This window comes from Engystomops pustulosus, chromosome 2 (genome assembly GCF_040894005.1).
Source record: "Engystomops pustulosus chromosome 2, aEngPut4.maternal, whole genome shotgun sequence".
NCBI lineage: Eukaryota > Metazoa > Chordata > Amphibia > Anura > Leptodactylidae > Engystomops > Engystomops pustulosus.
This window is the reverse complement of record NC_092412.1, coordinates 230416954-230435798: the sequence shown is the minus strand read 5'-3', so window position 1 is coordinate 230435798 and position 18845 is coordinate 230416954. Positions and strand designations below refer to the sequence as shown.

The 18845-nt window shown below is 41.0% G+C and overlaps 2 protein-coding genes across 6 annotated transcripts in view; one reads left to right on the top strand and one right to left on the bottom strand.

Annotated features, from left to right (window-relative positions):
• Positions 1-18845, bottom strand: part of CMSS1 (cms1 ribosomal small subunit homolog) — a 215855-nt gene that overhangs the window by 184165 nt on the left and 12845 nt on the right. The window lies entirely within an intron of this gene.
• FILIP1L (filamin A interacting protein 1 like) overlaps positions 1-18845 on the top strand; it is a 175760-nt gene that overhangs the window by 153987 nt on the left and 2928 nt on the right. For all 4 annotated transcript variants that reach the window (XM_072138479.1, XM_072138478.1, XM_072138482.1 and 1 more), the window contains one exon: positions 6356-9092. In XM_072138479.1, the coding sequence (XP_071994580.1) occupies positions 6356-9092 (2737 nt within the window). The remainder of the gene's footprint in view (positions 1-6355; positions 9093-18845) is intronic.

Sequence of the window (18845 nt, the reverse complement as noted above, 5' to 3'; positions counted from 1 at the left end):
CCTGGTTCATCTGCATTACTTTTAAAACCTTTTATTTCTTGAAAACAAGGTCCTAAGAAGCTAAAAGAAGAGCAGATCCTGCCAGAGGGGACACACAACAGTACAGGCAGTCCCCGGGTTACGTACAAGATAGGGTCCGGAGGTTTGTTCTTAAGTTGAATTTGTATGCAAGTCGAAACTGTATACTGTATTTTATAATTGTAGATCCAGACTAAAAAAAAATTTTGGCCCCAGTGACAATTGGAGTTTAAACATTTTTTGCTGTAATGGTACTAAGGATTATCACTAAAACTTCATTACAGACACCTTACAGCTGATTATTGCAATCTGGGACTATAGTAAAGCATTCAGAAAGCTTCACCAGAGGTCAAAGGGGTCTGTCTGTAACTATGGGTTGTCTGTAAGTCGGGTGTCTGTAAGTAGGGGACCGCCTGTATGTCAGTGTGCTTGGTTTACAATCCTGGTGGTAGATTTCCCTAAGTCACCAGAGGTCAAGGGATTTTCTCATACCCTCTGTTGGCTTTTAGAACCAACTTTTACCCAACAAGTTTTATAGGATTCTGGTGCTTGGTTTACAATCCATCATCAAGGTGGATGTCGTTTAAAGTATCAGCCATTTACAGGTAACCTTACCTATCATTTATACAAGTTTTAAAGGTAATCTACCAATTTGAGTTGAGTTTGGAGGCAGTAGACTCCCTTTGAACAAGTATCCAATGATGGAAGTGGATATATGGAAAGAACACTTCTGTTGACCCCTCAGATATAACCAGGTATTACTATAATAAAGCTGATTAAAGTGAATATTTAACCAAAGTGAAAAAAAGTCATCCTTGCTGTTTGAATTCCCTGGAGACTGAGTGTACCAGAAACTGGAGTCATCCAGCCGGCAGAGTATCAGAACATCCCTCAAAGCCCTACCAGCTGCACCTCAGATGGTCTGGCAAGTCCTTTATAGAGGAAAACACTTTCTAATTTGTATTTCCACAATTCCCATGTACAGTCGGTTAGGCAGAATTTATCCAGAAAGGACTTAAAAGCACACCAAAAAAAGAATAAATAAAAAGTTAGTAGCGGAAAGCATCTCTCAGGGACATTCCTGGAAACTTTTTCTTCTCCATATAAGGCTTTTCGGAATCCATAACATTTATGGAGGCTGCTGATTCATAGTAATGGTACGCGGCAGGATTAATAGTATGAGACGTACATCAGCTGGGGTATACACAGCATAATGCTCACCAGTATATAAATAATACATATATCTCTTCACGTCTATGTGCAATAGTGTAATGCTTCTAAATGACATGATTAGGAAGGGTTTTGAAAATCTATATCCATTTATACATCAAAATCTCTGGATAGGAGTCCAGTGGGTGGGCCTCAACCGTACAAATTTTAACAACTGAACGGGAAGGAGGGACTACGCTTTTTACCAAAGTAAAAGATACTCAGGATTGTTAAAAATTGAAGTAATACATGTCTGCACACCTGCCTGGAAAAGGTGTTCTACCGCAAAGTCAGTTTTCCTAGTATGTGATAAGAGTTCATAATGTCCTGCCAAGATGTCACACATACAATGTACCAAATTCTCAGCACACACTACAAACAGCCACTACCTGTGCCAACACCCAGAGCGGTGCCAATGACTTCACCACCTACAAGTAATAACAAGAATCAACTCATCAATATTAGTTCAGACCAACAAGGAAAGCTGAAAGTTATTGGGGACATTGGGTCCGTAAATAGAGTGGCTGGGTACATTCATGAACAATGCTCTAGGAACAGACACTTGTTACTGTGGTCCCAGCTTTGGGACTTCCAGGTATTATACATTTATCTTTATCTATGGCAATGTGCATGCTTACTCGTGCCCCATGACCCCTTCACAGAATTTTGGGGATACATTCAGCTACATGGTATTTGGCGCAGGTTTATTCCCTGGAATCAGACTACAGTGCTAACCCCTTCAATGTTTATAAAAGGCACACAATAAAAGGGATCAATATTTAAAGGAGCCTTGGCAACCGATTATATAAATGGTTGTCCATCCAACATAGGCCACTAAATACAGGTGCTTCCCTACTTAAGGACAACCGACTTACAGATGACCCCTAATTACAGACTGACCTCTCTTACCACTGTGACCTCTGGTACACTCTGGATACTTTACATTAGCCCAAGGCTACAATGATCAGCTGTAAGGTGTCTGCAATGAAGTTTTATTGATAATCCTTGTTCCAATGATGAAATTTTATCGTCACAGGAACATTTTTTTTTGTTGTCTGAGGGTTACAATAATAATATATACCAGTTCTGACTTACATAAAAATTCAACTTAAGAACCTATCTTGTACGTAACCCGGGGAACACCTGTACATTATGGTAGATGACCACCACATAGAGAATGGCGCTGTCTGCTACCTGTTCCATTAATTGTCAGCTAGTGAAAATGGCGAGACAGTGGCTGAGTGATTACCAACGCTGGGGACCTGGGTTTGAATCCCACCCAAGTCAACATCTGCAAAGAGTTTACATGTTCTCTCTGTGTTTGCGTGGGTTTCCTCCCGGTACTCCGGTTTCCTCCCACACTCCAAAACATACTGGTAGGTTGTTTAGATTGTGAGCCCCATGGGGACAGGGACCAATTTGACATGCTCTGTGCAGCGCGATGTAATCTGTGTGCGCCATATAAATAAAGAATTATTAATGTCTGAACGATGGGGCAGCCACTAATCTGATATTGGGCACCTAGTCTAGTTAATCAATATTTTTAAGCCAGGAAAACTGGGGTTTCAACTGCAGCTCCGTTTCCCTGTACTTTTAACTTACATAAGGCAAAAAGCCTACACACAATACAATACACATCCGCCTGAGGTATAGCGTATGTATGGATAGCGTGCAGTATCCTGCGCTCTACGCCGGCTTCCATCCGATGAGTGACAATACTGCTAAGTGCTCCGTGCTGAAGGAATAAGCTCTCAGCTCTGAAGGGTTATCTCTTACAACACTGGGTATTTCCAGATTAAATAAATATGAGGACACCCACAATGTGAGAAGCGCTGATGAAATGCAGGTGGTCCGCTAGCTTACGTATAGCTGCACACCACATGTGGATGAGAATGAAGTGACATCATCAAAACAGAATCTGCATGACACCATCAAAGTATGATTAGATTATCTGGCCAAGCAACAAAAAAAAAAAAAAAAAAAAACACACCAAAAAGTGTCATCTGGCCAGCACATCTACCTCCAGGGAGCGTCTGAGAAACAAATACATTTATAGAGGGCGATTATATAAATTTACGTAGATCTGACATGTGTGTGTGTATGTAATAATGTACGAGTCTGGGGGGAATGACATCACATGATATTACATGCATACATTTTATGTTCTATGATTAGGTAAAATGGTAATAATTAATATATTTATTCACTAGACTTATCACTAGAGATAAGCGAATAATCCAAGATGTGATTTATAGAAATTTTTGAAAGATTTGGTTTGGGTTTGTACCAATGTTGCCCCAACTGTCCAGGATTTTGGTATATAATCTCCTCTAGTCCTCTAAAACACAATGTAAAAAAGTTAAACATGCTAAAATCAATGAACCAACAAACAGATGTACTCATCTCTAATTCTCATCCAATGCTGTAAACAAGGCAGACGTTTTTATTTGGGGAAAGCTTCCAATAGCCCCTGCAATGATGAGTTTAAAAATGCCTTTTGTCGGCATTGGAATCATTTCAGTACTTTATAAAAGTTTATTAGAGATTCCCTGCCAGCGGTGTCCAGCGAGCCAATGGAGGGGAGAGCAGCTCCAGTGACATGATCCCCAGTCTTCTCGATTCTGCTGACATAGGCGGAGCGGAGAGGCAAAGGGAGGGGATGAGTGAGCAGGGGAGATGACAGAGACTGGGACTAGGGCCATTGGAGCAGCCCCCCACTGTGACTGGCAGAGTACCAGGTAATGTCAAATATACTTTTATAAAGTAGTGAAAATATTGGGAATGCTGGAAAAAAAACCAACAACTCATCATTGCAGAGTCTATAGAAACCTGTCAACAGCTAGAAACGACATTTCTGGTGACAAGTTCCCTTTAACTCCATAACTAAAAATCTGATGTGTTGGAATATAAATAGTAAATCAGTATCGTCAATTAATGGTCTGGAAAATGCAAATACATAGGTTCTATTTAAATACAAAGCGCCCAGCATCCTGTTACTAGAACGTTATATAGGGATAATATCAGCAATGAAGTCCTTGTTCTTGCCCGATCCTAGTGTGCGCGTGCTTACGCTTCATGAAAACTTGCTAGAACATCCAATATAGTGAAGCTGTTGGCTCTGGACCAGGTGTGGGCTTGTGCCAGCCTTAGCAGTCATCAGTCCTGTAAATCCAGACTGTCAGGAGATAGGAAGGGGATAACGCTGTACGAGATCACACCATGCGGGGATCCATCACCAGCTCCATATAGAGCAGAAGAAGAAGAGCTTTGCCCTCTCCAGTCCTTTCAACACTAAATTATTAGGATACAATAGCCATTAGCGATGCCTTGTTACTTCATGATCCGTTTTTGGAACAACAGCTGTCCATAATAAGCCATAATAAGCCACCCACTATTTCTATTATTGCAATGCAATGTATAAGAGCTCAATGCAATAATATGGGGTGCCGGTTAACCCTTTCAGGACCTGGCCCTTTTTTGTTTTTTCATTTTCATTTTTTACTCCCCATGATCAAAAATCCATAACTTTTTTATTTTTCCATGTACAGAGCTGTGTGACAGCTTATTTTCTGCGTAACAAATTGCACTTCATAGAGATGGTATTGAATATTCCATGCCGTGTACTAGGAAGCGGGAAAAAAATTCCAAATGCAGTGAAATTGGTAAAAAAACGCATTTGTGCCGCCTTCTTGTGGGCTTGGATCTTACGGATTTCACTGTGCGCCCCAAATGACATGTCTACTTTATTCTTTGGGTGGTACGATTACGGGGATACCAAATTTGTATAGGTTTTATAATGTTTTCATACATTTAAAAAAATTAAAACCTCCTGTACAAAAAATTTTTGGGGGATTTTGCCATCTTCTGGCGCTAATAACTTTTTTATACTTTGGTGTACTGAGCTGTGGGTGGTGTCATTTTTTGCGGATTTTGATGACGTTTTCAATGTTATCAATTTTAGGACTGTACGACCTTGTGATCACTTTTTATAGAATTTTTTAATTTTTTTAAATGACAAAAAAAGTGCCATTTTCGAATTTGGGCGCGATTTTCCGTTACGGGATTAAACGCAGTGAAAAAACGTTATAATATTTTGATAGATCGGGCATTTTCGGACGCGGTGATACCTAATGTGTTTATGATTTTTACTGTTTATTTATATTTATATCAGTTCTAGGGAAAGGGGGGTGATTTGAGTTTTTAGGGTTTTTTATTATAATTTTTTTTTTTTTAACTTTTTTTTATTTTTATTTTTAGTACTTTTCAGACTCCCTAGGGTACTTTAACCCTAGGGGGTCTGCACGATCCTATCATATACTGCCATACTACAGTATGGCAGTATATGGGGATTTTACTCCTCATACATTACAATGTGCTGATAGCACATTGTAATGCATGGGTTTACCAGAAGTAGCCTCGGGTCTTCGCGAGACCCGAGGTTACCATGGCGACGGATCGCCACTCCCCGGTGACGTCACGGGGAGCGGCGATCCTCGAAAAGATGGCGGCGCCCACGCGCCGCCATGCTTTTGAAGCCGCCGGCAACTTTGCCGGCGGCGATCGAGGTGAAAACACCCGCGATCGGTGCTAGCACCGATCGCGGGTGTTACCGGTAAGCCTTTGCTGCAATATGCAGCAAAGACTTACCGGCTATGGAGAGGGCTCAGCGCGTGAGCCCTCTCCATGCACCCGCGGCCGACCCGTGACGTGCTATTACGTCACGGGTCGTGAAAGGGTTAACCCCTTTAACCAATGCCCAAATCAGGCGGAGTTCACACCTGCAGTTCCGTTCCTCTTGACCTATTAAATAGCTTGTGTGTTTTTTTCCTGCTATTAGTAATGGATGCATAACAGAAGGTAACCTTCCATACAGTAAAGTCAATGGGTAACATAGGACCTGTTATGTTCTCCTAAAACAGAGGTGTGAACCCAGCCTCAGCAGGGATTTATTATTTTTTGTATCCCTAGGACAAATCTCAGCAGTACCCTGTAAGCATTAGCGTGATGAATTTACATAGAGCGCACGTTTCAAACACTAAATTATATCTCCTTATTACAACTTTAATGTTTTTTGAAACCATAAATCTTTGGTTTTCATGGCTAATTTTAATCTTTTTTTTTTTTCTAGGCTAAAAAAGCTGATTGAACAAGAAACAACCTACCAGGCTAAAAAAGAAAAAGAGAACCACAAAAAAATAACCAAACTCCGCGATGAGCTCACAAAGTTGAAGTCATTTGCGTTAATTGTGGTTGATGAGCAACAGAGGTTGACAGAACACTTACAAGAGCAAAGTGCCAAGATCCAAGAGCTAACATTAACTGCCCAAAAAGCGCAGGATAAACTTGCCATTGTAGAAATAAAGGCAGAAGAAGAAGAGCAAAAAGCAAACAGACTTGAAAGCGAACTTCAAACTCAGGAAAGCAAGTTCTTTCAAGAACACGAATCCACGATGGCCAAGCTAACCAGTGAGGAAACTCAGAACCGCCAACTTAGATTAAAGCTGGCAGCTCTCAGCAGACAAATCGATGAACTTGAGGAAACAAACAAGACACTGCGTAAAGCAGAGGATGAACTCCACGACCTAAGGGAGAAGATGAATAAAGGAGAATATGGAAACTCCAGCCTCATGGCAGAAGTCGAGGAGCTGAGGAAACGTCTGCTGGAGATGGAAGGCAAAGACGAGGAACTCATAAAAATGGAAGAACAATGCAAAGACCTAAATAAGAAATTAGAAAAAGAGACGTCGCAAAGCAAAACCCTAAAAGTCGAGGTGGACAAGTTAAGCAAAAGAATTAATGAGTTGGAAAAATTGGAAGACGCGTTTAATAAAAGCAAACAAGAATGCCAGTCTATTAAATGCACCATGGAAAAAGAACGAGCCGCCACCAAACAACTGTGTAATGAACTAGAAAGTTTAAAAGTTCGTATACGGGAGCTGGAAGCGATTGAAATGAAGCTTGAAAAGACGGAAAATATACTGAAAGAAGATCTAACCAAGCTAAAAACCTTGACTGTGATGCTTGTGGAGGAAAGGAAATCACTTACAGAAAAAATTAGGCAAACTGAAGAGAAACTCAAGGCCACAAACACGCAACTACATCAGGAACAAAACAAAGTCACGTCTATCACTGAGAAATTGATAGAAGAAAGTAAGAAGTCTCTGAAATCTAAGGCAGAGTTACAAGAGAAGATGCACTCCATCACAAAGGAGAATGAAGATCTTAAATGCAAACTAAGAGCGGAGGAGGAGAAGGGCAATGACTTGATGTCCAAAGTTACTGTCCTCAAGAAGAAGCTTCAGTCGCTTGAATCTATTGAAAAAGAGTTTCTGAAGAACAAAATGAAACAAGAAAGTAAGCAATCAGAAACATATTACCAAGAAAACAACAAAATTAGAGAGCTCACGCAAGAGGTTGAAAGGCTAAAACACACCCTAAAGCAAATGAAAGCAATGGAAGATGACCTCATGAAAACAGAGGATGAGTTTGAGTCTCTGGAGAAAAAATATTACAATGAGCAGCAGAAAGCCAAAATGTTTTCTGAAGAACTTGAAGTTGTAAAAATGGAATTAGCAAATTACAAACTGGTTGAGAAATCAGGATCCTACCAAGAAAAGGTGTTACTCTCAAAGCTGAAGGAAGAAGAGGCCAAGTCCGGTCATCTTTCTAGAGAAGTGACAGCCCTGAAGGAAAAGATCCACGACTACATGAAAACAGAAGATACAATTTGCCGACTAAAAGGAGATCACTCAGTCCTTCAGAGGAAACTCAACCAACAAGAAAACAGAAACAAAGAACTGTCAAAAGAAATGGAAAATCTATCCAAGGAACTTGAAAGGTATCGCCGGTTTAGCAAGAGCCTTAGACCGAGCCTCAATGGACGGAGAATTTCAGACTTTCAAGTGTTTTCAAAGGAGGTGCAGACAGATCCCACATACAACGAGCCACCCGATTACAAAAGTCTTGTTCCTTTAGAACGAGCGGTTATAAACGGACAACTTTATCAAGAAAGTGATAATGAGGACGATGAGACTAACGATGAAGATTCTACCATGGCTTCCAAGTGCAACTCTACAAATGGCAATTCTATAAACAATAACAGGAAACCGGTATCCCCATGGTCAAAACCTAGACAACAGCAGAGCCAAAACGGTAAAGTACAATTGAAACAAAATGGAAACTACATCCACCCAGGGGACATGGTCCTTACACATACCCCTGGACAACCTTTACACATCAAAGTCACACCAGATCATGGACAAAACACAGCTATACTTGAAATCACAAGTCCTACAACGGAGAACCCACACTCCTTCACAAGTACGGCAGTGATACCAAGTTCTGGAACGCCAAAACAGAGAATAACAATTATCCAAAATGGTTCTTTAAAATCAAGAGTAATGGATGGGTATGTAACTCCGGAGCAAGTTGTGCCACCATTGACAATGACTTCTTTTGTAAGGCCTAGGACGCCAGACTCTTGTGGCTCTATAACTCCTGAGAGAACAATGTCCCCTATCCAGGTTTTGGCTTTAACAAGTTCATCTAGTTCCCCTGACCGGGTACTTTCCCCAGAACCTATGGAAATTGGTGGAACTCATGCAGTTTTTCGAGTATCCCCGGACAAACAGACTGGTTGGCAATTTCAAAGGTCGAACAGTTCTAGCTCTACTTCAAGTGTAATAACTACTGAGGACAATAAAATACACATCCACTTAGGAACGCCCACCAGTCCCTTCATGCCAGTGCAAGAGAAAAGACATTCACTGACCAATGGGATCCCAAATAAACCCTCCAATAAAATCACCAGCAGTATTACTATAACACCAACAGCTACTCCACTATCACGGCAATCACAAATTACAGTAAGTAATACGAATAATTGATCCCATCCCTACCCAAACCTCCCAATCCCACCCAAAAATTTTCCTAAAAAACTCCCCTTTTTTGCACAAATCGAACTGATTTTTTCTCCCGTTGGAGAGCGGTGTTCTTTTTATGATTTTTTTTTTTTATATACATTTAGTTCACCTGGGTGTGCAGACACTGTTATTCTATTTTTACATTTTACAATATCTGTACGGAGGACATATTGAAACGTGTGTGCACTTGCATTGAATACATTTCATGTAATATTTTCCCACGGCTTTTGTGTGTAAAGTCACCAAGAAAAACTTGCAAAAAAAAAAAAAAAATCCTGAAAACATTTATTTTCTTTTGTTTTTTTGTTTGCGGTTGATTTTTCTTTATTCAAATTCCCTATGAGATGATCAGGTGTGGCAGAACCATGTGTAACCTTCAGCTGAGTATGAAAGAAGAAATACTCCAATATGTACGACAAACGATATGCTAAGGTTTCTTAGGGAAATAAAAGGCATCTACTAAAACATGAGGTTCATAAAGGGATCCTGCCACATTGAATGTTTTATCCGCTATGCATGAGGCCGCTTAGGTTAGTAGTGTGCAATAATGAACAGCAATAGAGATTGGAAGACTTCACTGATCATGAAGTAGTCATTTGAACTGGAGTTAAAAAGAAATCTACCACAAGGATGAAGGATAGTAAACTAAGCACAATGACATAATGGTGTGTGCCCCCTCTGGAAAGATCCGTTCTTCTTGAAGCTTCCAATGCCCCTGTTTTTGAGAAAAAAATGCTTTAAAAATATGCAAATGAGCCCGAGGGGCTCAGGCTCCACTAACGTTTATGGAGCCTGGAGCCCCCCAGGCTCATTTGCATAATTTTAAAAGCCTTTTTTGTAAAAAACAGGGCATTAGAAGCTAAAAGAAGAGCAGATCCTGCCAGAGGGGGCGCACACCAGTATTTCAGTGTGCTTGGTTTACAATACTTGATCCTTGTGGTAGATGTGCTTTAAAGTATTTATTATTTTACCAGAAAAGTCCTGAGTACATCTATGCTTTACATCTATATTATGCAGAAAATATATCCTACAGAGCAATCGGAGCTGAGCAGACTTTTCATAGTGTTCTATATGTAGGCAGCATGTTATAGATCAGGAGGAGCAGAACAGATCATACATTGTGTCCCATCTCCAAGGAGCATGTTATAAAGCAGTAGGAGCGGAGAAAATTGTACATAAAGTCCTGTCTGCAGGCAACATGAGAACAAGCTAAGCAGATATGATTATGTACAATCTGCATGTTATAGAGCAGGAGTGAACCTGAGTAAATAGTTTTAGAAGAATTCTATTTTACGAAATGTTCATACAGATGACTAAGTCCACAATGAGCAGATTTCCAAATTAACAAATTATAAGGAATCACAAAAATTATTGCATTTATCTATTTAACACCTTTTACTCTATATACAAACTGCAGGTCACAGATATCCATGTGATGCATTGAGGGTTAAGATGGCCTGTCACTTTTGGGTAAAATAATTCAAGAGGTCTGCCCGGGCTGTCCGTCAATGCATAAACTGCAGAGATCACCTTTGATTTCTCTTTAAATATTTTTTATTGAGTCATAATTGCATAGTTACATACATATAGCATTTTCACCTTTGATTTTTTACATCGACACAAACGTAAATTTGATTTGTTTAGAAGCTCAATGCAAATTTCACGCAAACTCCACAGCGTGCCACATCTATGTCACCATCAGTATACAAGAGGCCCCGGGTTAGAAGTACGCTGCCACTATAACTGTGGCCTGTACTAGGCTCAGGCGGACACACAACGTGACGTCACCACTGAACCTGCATCTACCAACAGTGGGCAGAAATGCTGTAAAGTATAGTACTAGACCGGAGGTAAGTAAGAGGTTTTTTTTTTATTTTTACACAAATCTGAAACCAAGGAAAAAATCCAAGACAAGACAAGTCCTAAAAGACATCTGTCATAGCTTTCCTTCATAATAAAGTTCGGAAGGCAAATGTAGATGGACATATTCCGATCAAATTAGAATGTTTACTAAGTTCTTGATATTTTTCACAGACCAGACCTCATCTGCCATAAAAATTACCGGAATCCTATAAAACTTGTTGGGTAAAAGTCCAACAGTGGGAATGAGGAGATCCCTTGACCTCTGGTGACTTAGGGAAATCTACCTCCAGGATGAAGGACTGTAAACCAAGCACACTGACCTACTGGTGTGTGCCCCCTCTAGTGCCCGCTCTTCTTTTATCTTCTAATATCCTTAAAAACAAATACTTTTTGGGCTTCATAGCTGTTAATTGAGCCTGGAGCTCCTGAGGCTCATTTGCATAATTTTTAAGGCCTTTCTTTAGTAAAGGAAGAAAGAGGGGGGGGGGGCGTACTAGTATGTCAGTGTGCTTGGTTTACAGTCCTTTATCCTGGTGGTACAGGTCCTTTATCTTCTGCAACTTCTATTTTATGTCATTTAAAAACAAAATTCCCATCTATTCTTTTGGGTGGTTTATAGAGCTGCTTTGACATGAAAAAGTGTAAGGAGAAACCATTATGTTAAACAGAACTGAAATCGGCCTAAAATCACTTACATTCCAATGGAAATCATTACAACAAATCTCCAAACTTTTTTTAAAAAAAAGTTATGATGGAAAAATGTCCTCGTTATTACGATGGGCCCCTTAAATTTACATCAATTACGGAGACTGGCGAGGGAAATCCAGGATTTATTTATGTAATTGCAGCAGATGATGCAGTTGAATGGGCGCATAAGTGGAATAACCTCATCACGTCGACATCTGTGCTACAGCAAATATATTAACACAGCGCTCCCATTAAACGATTATTTATCTTTCTAAATAGGAATGGAGCTGCCTTCCACTTTCCACACGGCATAAGCCTAATGACAGAGCAGCTACTGAGAGACATTACGAGATCGCCTTCCCCTGATGTCTCTATAGTGTCATCAGAGAGCAGGAAACGCGTGGGGTTCTGTGTAACCAGAACTCAATCTTTTTTTTTTCTAAGGATTCAGGGTTTCTTTTTTTAGTAAAAGTAAAAACACAGGCTTTACACTCATGAGCAAAAACAGTATAAAATGAAGGACAGGAGATATATGAAAAACTTTACAAACAAATGATCCAAATCTATCACACTTATTGAGTCCACCCGCCAAGGAGGACAGGGTAACAAAAAAAAAAAAACCAAAAACACATTTCCCTTGTTATTGGGTCTGGTTTTCGGGCGCCCGGTTCATCCAATGACTGCCCACATCTGATCACGGGACAACAAAATAAGCCCCCGGAAAAATGTAAGTGACGTCCTGTGGTCCAAGAAGGCCACTCATTGGTTGGTGTGGGTCCCGTGACTCGCCACCCCCAGCCCTTTCCACATCTTCTAGCTGGGCACAGGACCAAAAACTGAAGCACAGGAGTGGCAAAGGCCCTGGGACCTCCTTAGAGCCGCGGTTCTCAACCTTCCTCATGGTGCAACCCTTTAGTATAGTTTTTCATATTGTGGTGACCACCCCCCCCAACCCTAAAATTTGTTTTCGTTGCTACTTCATAGCAGTAATTTGGCTAATGTTTGGAATCATAAAAGAAGCAACAGTGATGCCCCTACAGCCACAATGATCCGGTAAGCCTCTGTCCCAGGTGGACTTGCGCCACATCCACTATCGCACAGACCGTGTGCTAAAAGCTCCCGTGCTCCGCTGCCACATGTGGTAGGCAAGAGCGGGCCCTGTGCTCTGTGGTGTCCTGGGCCCCAAGACCCTGGGCAAAACACAAACCGATATTATGGTCTCTCCAAATGGGTCGCCACCCACAGGTTTAGAACTTCAGCCCTAAAGGTTTTCCAAAATGTATCCAGTTCAGCCCAGGACCACACATGTGACACTAGGGAACCCAATTGGGTGCCAAAAGAAACGAAGGGGTAGATTTCTATGGTTGTTGTAGTCTAAAAACATCACATATATAATATATTAATCCAATTAGCAATCAACCACTGACAGTAGCACAAGCAGATGCGCCAAATGCCAATCAATTTGTGACATAACCTTCTATACTACACGTATACTATACTACATCAGATGACATGCGATCAGATATGGTGCTAAAAAAAAAGCCAAAAAGAAAGCCCACGAGTGAAAACACAATCATATGATAACAGCGAGGACACTGCACGGCCTCCAATTTATTATAATCATTCCCCCTACGGAGAGAGATGACCAGACAAAGTGACGCAAGAAGGAAGGAACTGTAATGACCTTTATGTTTCCTATGTGCCATTATTATGCAGTTTATTCCTTAGCAACATGTTTTTTTTCGGCTAATGTTCCATACGAACAAACCCTTAGAAGCTGTAAATATTTTCACGTAGTACGGGATGGGAGACCGCAGGGTGGATGTGATAAACACGCTGTACATATAAGTAAAAAAAAATAATCCTTCCCTAGTTCTGGTAAATGATTTGGCCCGGGTTACTAAAGGAAAATGTAATAAAAGCAGGTTTTTTTTTTTTGGAAGATGATACTCACTTTTTAACATCAACTACAGTCTTAAAGGGGCGTCCAGGATTTTTAAAATTATTCAACATCCATAGGGGAACGACACCCCTTACCCCTATAACTTATGGCAATCCTGGATATTATACATAGATCTATCACTCTGTACACTTCCCCCCATCACCATAAGGGTGTAAAATCTGTCCATGGAAGAAGTTTTGCAAGTTACATTGAGTTCCTGCCAAGCCATCGCCTTACCATAGCATGCCAGACGTTCATTTTACGTCTTCCAGCAAATTACTTGGAAGCTGAGGAATGAAGTCCGACAAGAATGTAAGATAATTAGACACGAGTATTGTTTAAGCAGTCACTGTTTCCACTAACATGATGGTAATCTACAAGGAAGCCGGAGCGCAGGCCGTCTGGTAATAATCAGGACATGGACACCAGAAACAGGATTCTGCAGCTCGGGCCGTACATAGACATTTACATGTGCTACATGTAACTTATCATGTTTTATAGCCATGGAGTAAGAAAGGTAAACTCTAATATAAGCTCTCACATCACACGGCCGGTAATATGGCATCAGCTGGAAACACTAAGCCACAGACATCTCAACAGAGGGTCCCACAAAGCACAGCGAAATCTATCCTAGGCCCCCAGCTATAATAAAACTATAATGTAGTAGTGGTTTCTTCAAATGGGAAAGAGGAACCTTATGGGTCCCCTAAAGGTCATGGGCCAAAAAAGAACGCACCGTCCAGACCCCTTTATCGGTGTCAATGCTGGAATACCCATCCATTTTATATTAATTGTCCACAAATCGCTCCATGCACATCCGGGATTTTCCAGAATGCACCTATAACCTCTGAACTCAATGGGAGAGATTTATCAGGGCCTGAAATTAATTTTTAGGTGTAAAAACCCTAAAATAATCACAATTCCTTACGACCCTCCAGGAATTGCAATTATTTCTCCCTTTACACCACCTCGGCCTCAAAAAAGTTCACCATCACTGCCCTAGGACATGGCGTTACTTTATGATCAGTAAGTGACAAACCCCTCACTCTCCTACTGATCATGAGAACTGTAACCCTACAAGGAAACCAGTTATCAAATTTTACCTCATTAAACTACTAGTCCCCTCTGTTAGGGGATGAAATGTCCTTTCTAGAATTCCCTCTTATGTTAAATCTCACCAATTACCTATTTAAAAAAAAGCTTCTTCAAAGTCATGTAAAAATGAGCAGAGAAGAGTCATATTTTGCCTGAAATGAGTCAAGATTAGAAGCTGCAGGACAGTGTGTCACTTCCGATGACTATATTGCAGGACTTAGAAACATGCTTTTGGCGTCATTTAAAAGATAAGATTTTCGTCTTCCCGATCACATCTGATTTGTAAAGGGACTACCTGAGTGGGCTGGTTGTTAAAGGGGTAAAATCTGTCTCCCTTTACAGAGCACAGCTCTGCAGGAAAACATACAGTTCATGGGACGACATCACCAAGTCCCTTTCATTTAGAGCTCACTAAAACTGAAAAAAATAAAACAAATACAGGTTTTTACCATCTTAAAACAGTGAGAATTTTTCTACAAACCCAATTCTACTCATACAATTATTTTGGAGCATTTTTGCTTAGATGTGTACATTATTGCTTCCTCCATTATTCCTCCTGGAAACGTACTTGTATAAAATAAAAAAAAACCTGGGTGTTACCATCTCCTTATCAGTGAGGTATGTCTTATGCAGAATTCGGATCTCACAGACAGCAAAAAAAAAGTTAGCGTTTCCCGTCTCCTGTGCACTTTCCACTGCATTCCCTAATTTTCCAGCGTGAAATAAGACATCCGTCCAGGCAGCGCGGGTATCTGTGAGGTTAGGGGTAGAATGTATCATGGCCGCCGGCCTGTAGTCCCTAGTGATGGGAAAGCATGGGAAATCCACATTGCCATGGTAACACTGCAAAACAAACTGATGAGGGAAAGTTTTATGATGATGAGGGGCTACTGCTTTATGGCGAGCCCAGGACACATCTGCCGGGTTTGGAGATGGCACAGTTGTGCTCATCACGCCGCAGATTCCATGTGATGCCAATTTCTCGCAGTAATGTGCGAGGAACCACAAGGAGATACGTTACAGCCTGTGACCGAAATCCGTCTTTACAGTACTGGAAAATGTTACAGCATGCTAATGTGACACAAACCAGGAATGAAGCCGCAACAGCTGGATCTGCTTTTACCCTTTAGAACATTTGTTTAGCTTTTAAAATCGCACCCGTCGCCTCCACACACGGCACAGGCAGCCATTTTGTGGGCCTAGTCAGTACTGAGGCAGAAATAACTGAATCACACAAACATAATATAGCCATGGGTGTGTATATTATAATATATCCATCTAACACACACACTAGAAAGCAAGTTTTCTATGGATTTTTCAAGCAGCCTATGTATCTCCAAGGAAACAGACAACAAACAAGCCAGTCGTAGTCCGAGTCGAAGTATAAAATAAAGGAAAAAGAACATAAGTTTGTGCTACTAGAGTAGAACACTTTTTTTTTTGCATCATGTTAACATACACAGCCTGCATAGAAGTAAAATCGTGGCAATAATAGGAAATATATACTGCAAAAGATTATTTGGAACAATCGGTGCAGTTGCTCCTGCTCTATAACATGCCGCCTGCTGATAGGACTTTACAGTCTATCCAGTCTTAACTGCCCTATAATAGTCAGACTTCAAATAGGACACTATATGTACCATTTGCTCATCTCTTCCTACTCTATAAAATTCTGCCTGCGGATAGGACACCAGGCATAATCTGCTCATCTCCTCCTGTTCTATAACATCCTGCATACAAATAGGACACTATGTATAATCTGCTCAAATAATCTTGCTGTATAATATGCTGCCTATAGACAGGTCACTATGTATAAACTTCTCTGCTCCACATGCTCTATAGCATCCTGCCTGCAAGTAGGTAACTATGTAAAGTCTGTTCATCTCCTCCTGCTCTATAACATGCTGCCTGCATATCGGACACCATGTATAGTCTGCTCAGCTCCTCCTGTTCTGTAACATGCTGCATAAAGATAGGGCATTATGTATAATCTGCTCAGATAATCTTGCCGTATTATATGCTGCCTATAGACAGGTCCCCATGTATAATCTTCTCAGCAGTACGAAACTATGTAAAATCTGTTCATCTCCTCCTGCTCTATAACAGGAACCCTTCAAAAAGAACACTTTGTACAATCTATTCAGCTACTTCTGCTCTATTACATCTGGCCTATAGATTATATTTCATTTTCACAGTGAGGCTACATTCACACGAACGTATGGGGGACGTATATACGGCCGACGTATATACGGCCGATATACGTCCCCCATACACTCCTATGGGCGCACGGCACCCTACGGGAGCGGTACGGTGCAGCACAAGTGCGGCACCGTACCGTTCCGTACCCGGGAAAAAGATAGGACCTGTCCTATCTTTTCCCGTAATACGGGGCCGTGCGCCATAGGTTGCTATGGAGAGGGGTGGGGGTGAGCTGCGCTCACCTCCTCCTCCTCTCCCCGTACACTGCCGTTGCCCGTTGCAACGGCAGTGTGAATATAGCCTGAGGGTGAGGATATACCCGTAGAGATCTTCAACATTATGTCATTAATAGACAATAGAACCATAACCATTTTAATTATTAGGTCCCTTGCAAACAATTTTTTTTTACAGCCGTGTGCTACCTGTACCATTTTAATACAGGTGGCAATCGTCTAGATTTACTTCACTGGGCAATATGGTCATCCACATGAATGCTGATATTGCCCATTGCACCATGTCAGAGCTACGTAACCGACTTATCCTATATTTTGCAAGATATATGGAGTGGCCACACAGGTTCCTATGGAGCACTCACCCCCCCCCTCCCCTGCCCCCCTGCAAATCGTCCGTATGCTACATCTATGGACGGCCGAGTAAGCACAAGGGACCTAAGTCAGTATATGCTTACAATGTATGGTCAGTATATGGTCATAGTGACATTTTCTTTGTTTTAAAAGTAAGCCAGGATGCTCGTGTGAACATAGCCTTAGGGTGAAGACACACGTGGCGTTTTTAGGCTGTTTTTGGGCCGTTTTTAGTGTAGCGTTTTCAGATAGTTAAAAATGCATGCGTTTTTGTCCGTTTTTTAATTGCGCAATTTCGGGAAAACGGACAAAAACGCATGCGTTTAAAAAAAAAACTGATGCGTTTTTTACCGCATGCGGTTTTAACGATCTGAAAACGCACTTACTAAAAACGGCACGTGTGTCTTCACCCTTAGGGTGTACCACCAAAAAACAGAGCCAATTGTAAAGCCCTAGGGAACATAGAAATACTTCTTCCAGATCGTAACCCTACATAAATATGTCTAATGGGTACAAGCATGTAAGCAGCAAATTGCTTTCCCCAGGTAGTAGGCATCTGCCTGTGAGAAATCCTGAGGTAAATGAATGTTGACGGACACATTATATTGTCATTAGCCTGAGCCTCGGGCTGTGTCATAGGGCCCTTAGGCCCAGTCTGTAATTTGTATAGAGAAATTATATATTAACTATACATAATAAACTATACGTAGAAGGAAACCTTCCCAAGATGAGACGGGAAGCCAATACTCCTCTTTATAAAGCATTTCTTCCTCAGATATTTCCAGGTTAATAGCCTTTAGCACTAGAGGAAATGGAAAGTATCTAAACATGGGGGATACGTAGACGGATATACAGACAGCACGTCAGCAATTACTACGGTAACATGGTCACCCTGTTCTCATGAACCATGGGATGTATTTAGACCCGCGACTGTCTATACAGAGTGGAAATCTTCTACCCAACTTCTTGTGGATATCCTCTCACACTAGAAAAACAATTTATCAGATTAATTATCCGCACGTGAAATTGGCTGTGACATACATGTCTGCCTGTGGTAGGTAAAGTATCCCGTCCGCTCCTATGGGACGCAGCTTCATTTCCATTATAAGACGCTCTAAAATTCAGTCTGGATAAAGTGAAATAAACAGTTTAAAACATGAAAGATGTGCACAAAGTAATACAAATAATGGCTTATATTTATTAGAAATGTATATTGTCACATATAACAGAACAAAGTCTAAGTGTGTATGTAATAACTTCCTGCAACATATTATATGGGCATAAATGAGAAAAGAGGGAAAGGCTGCCATCTAGTGTCATCATAAG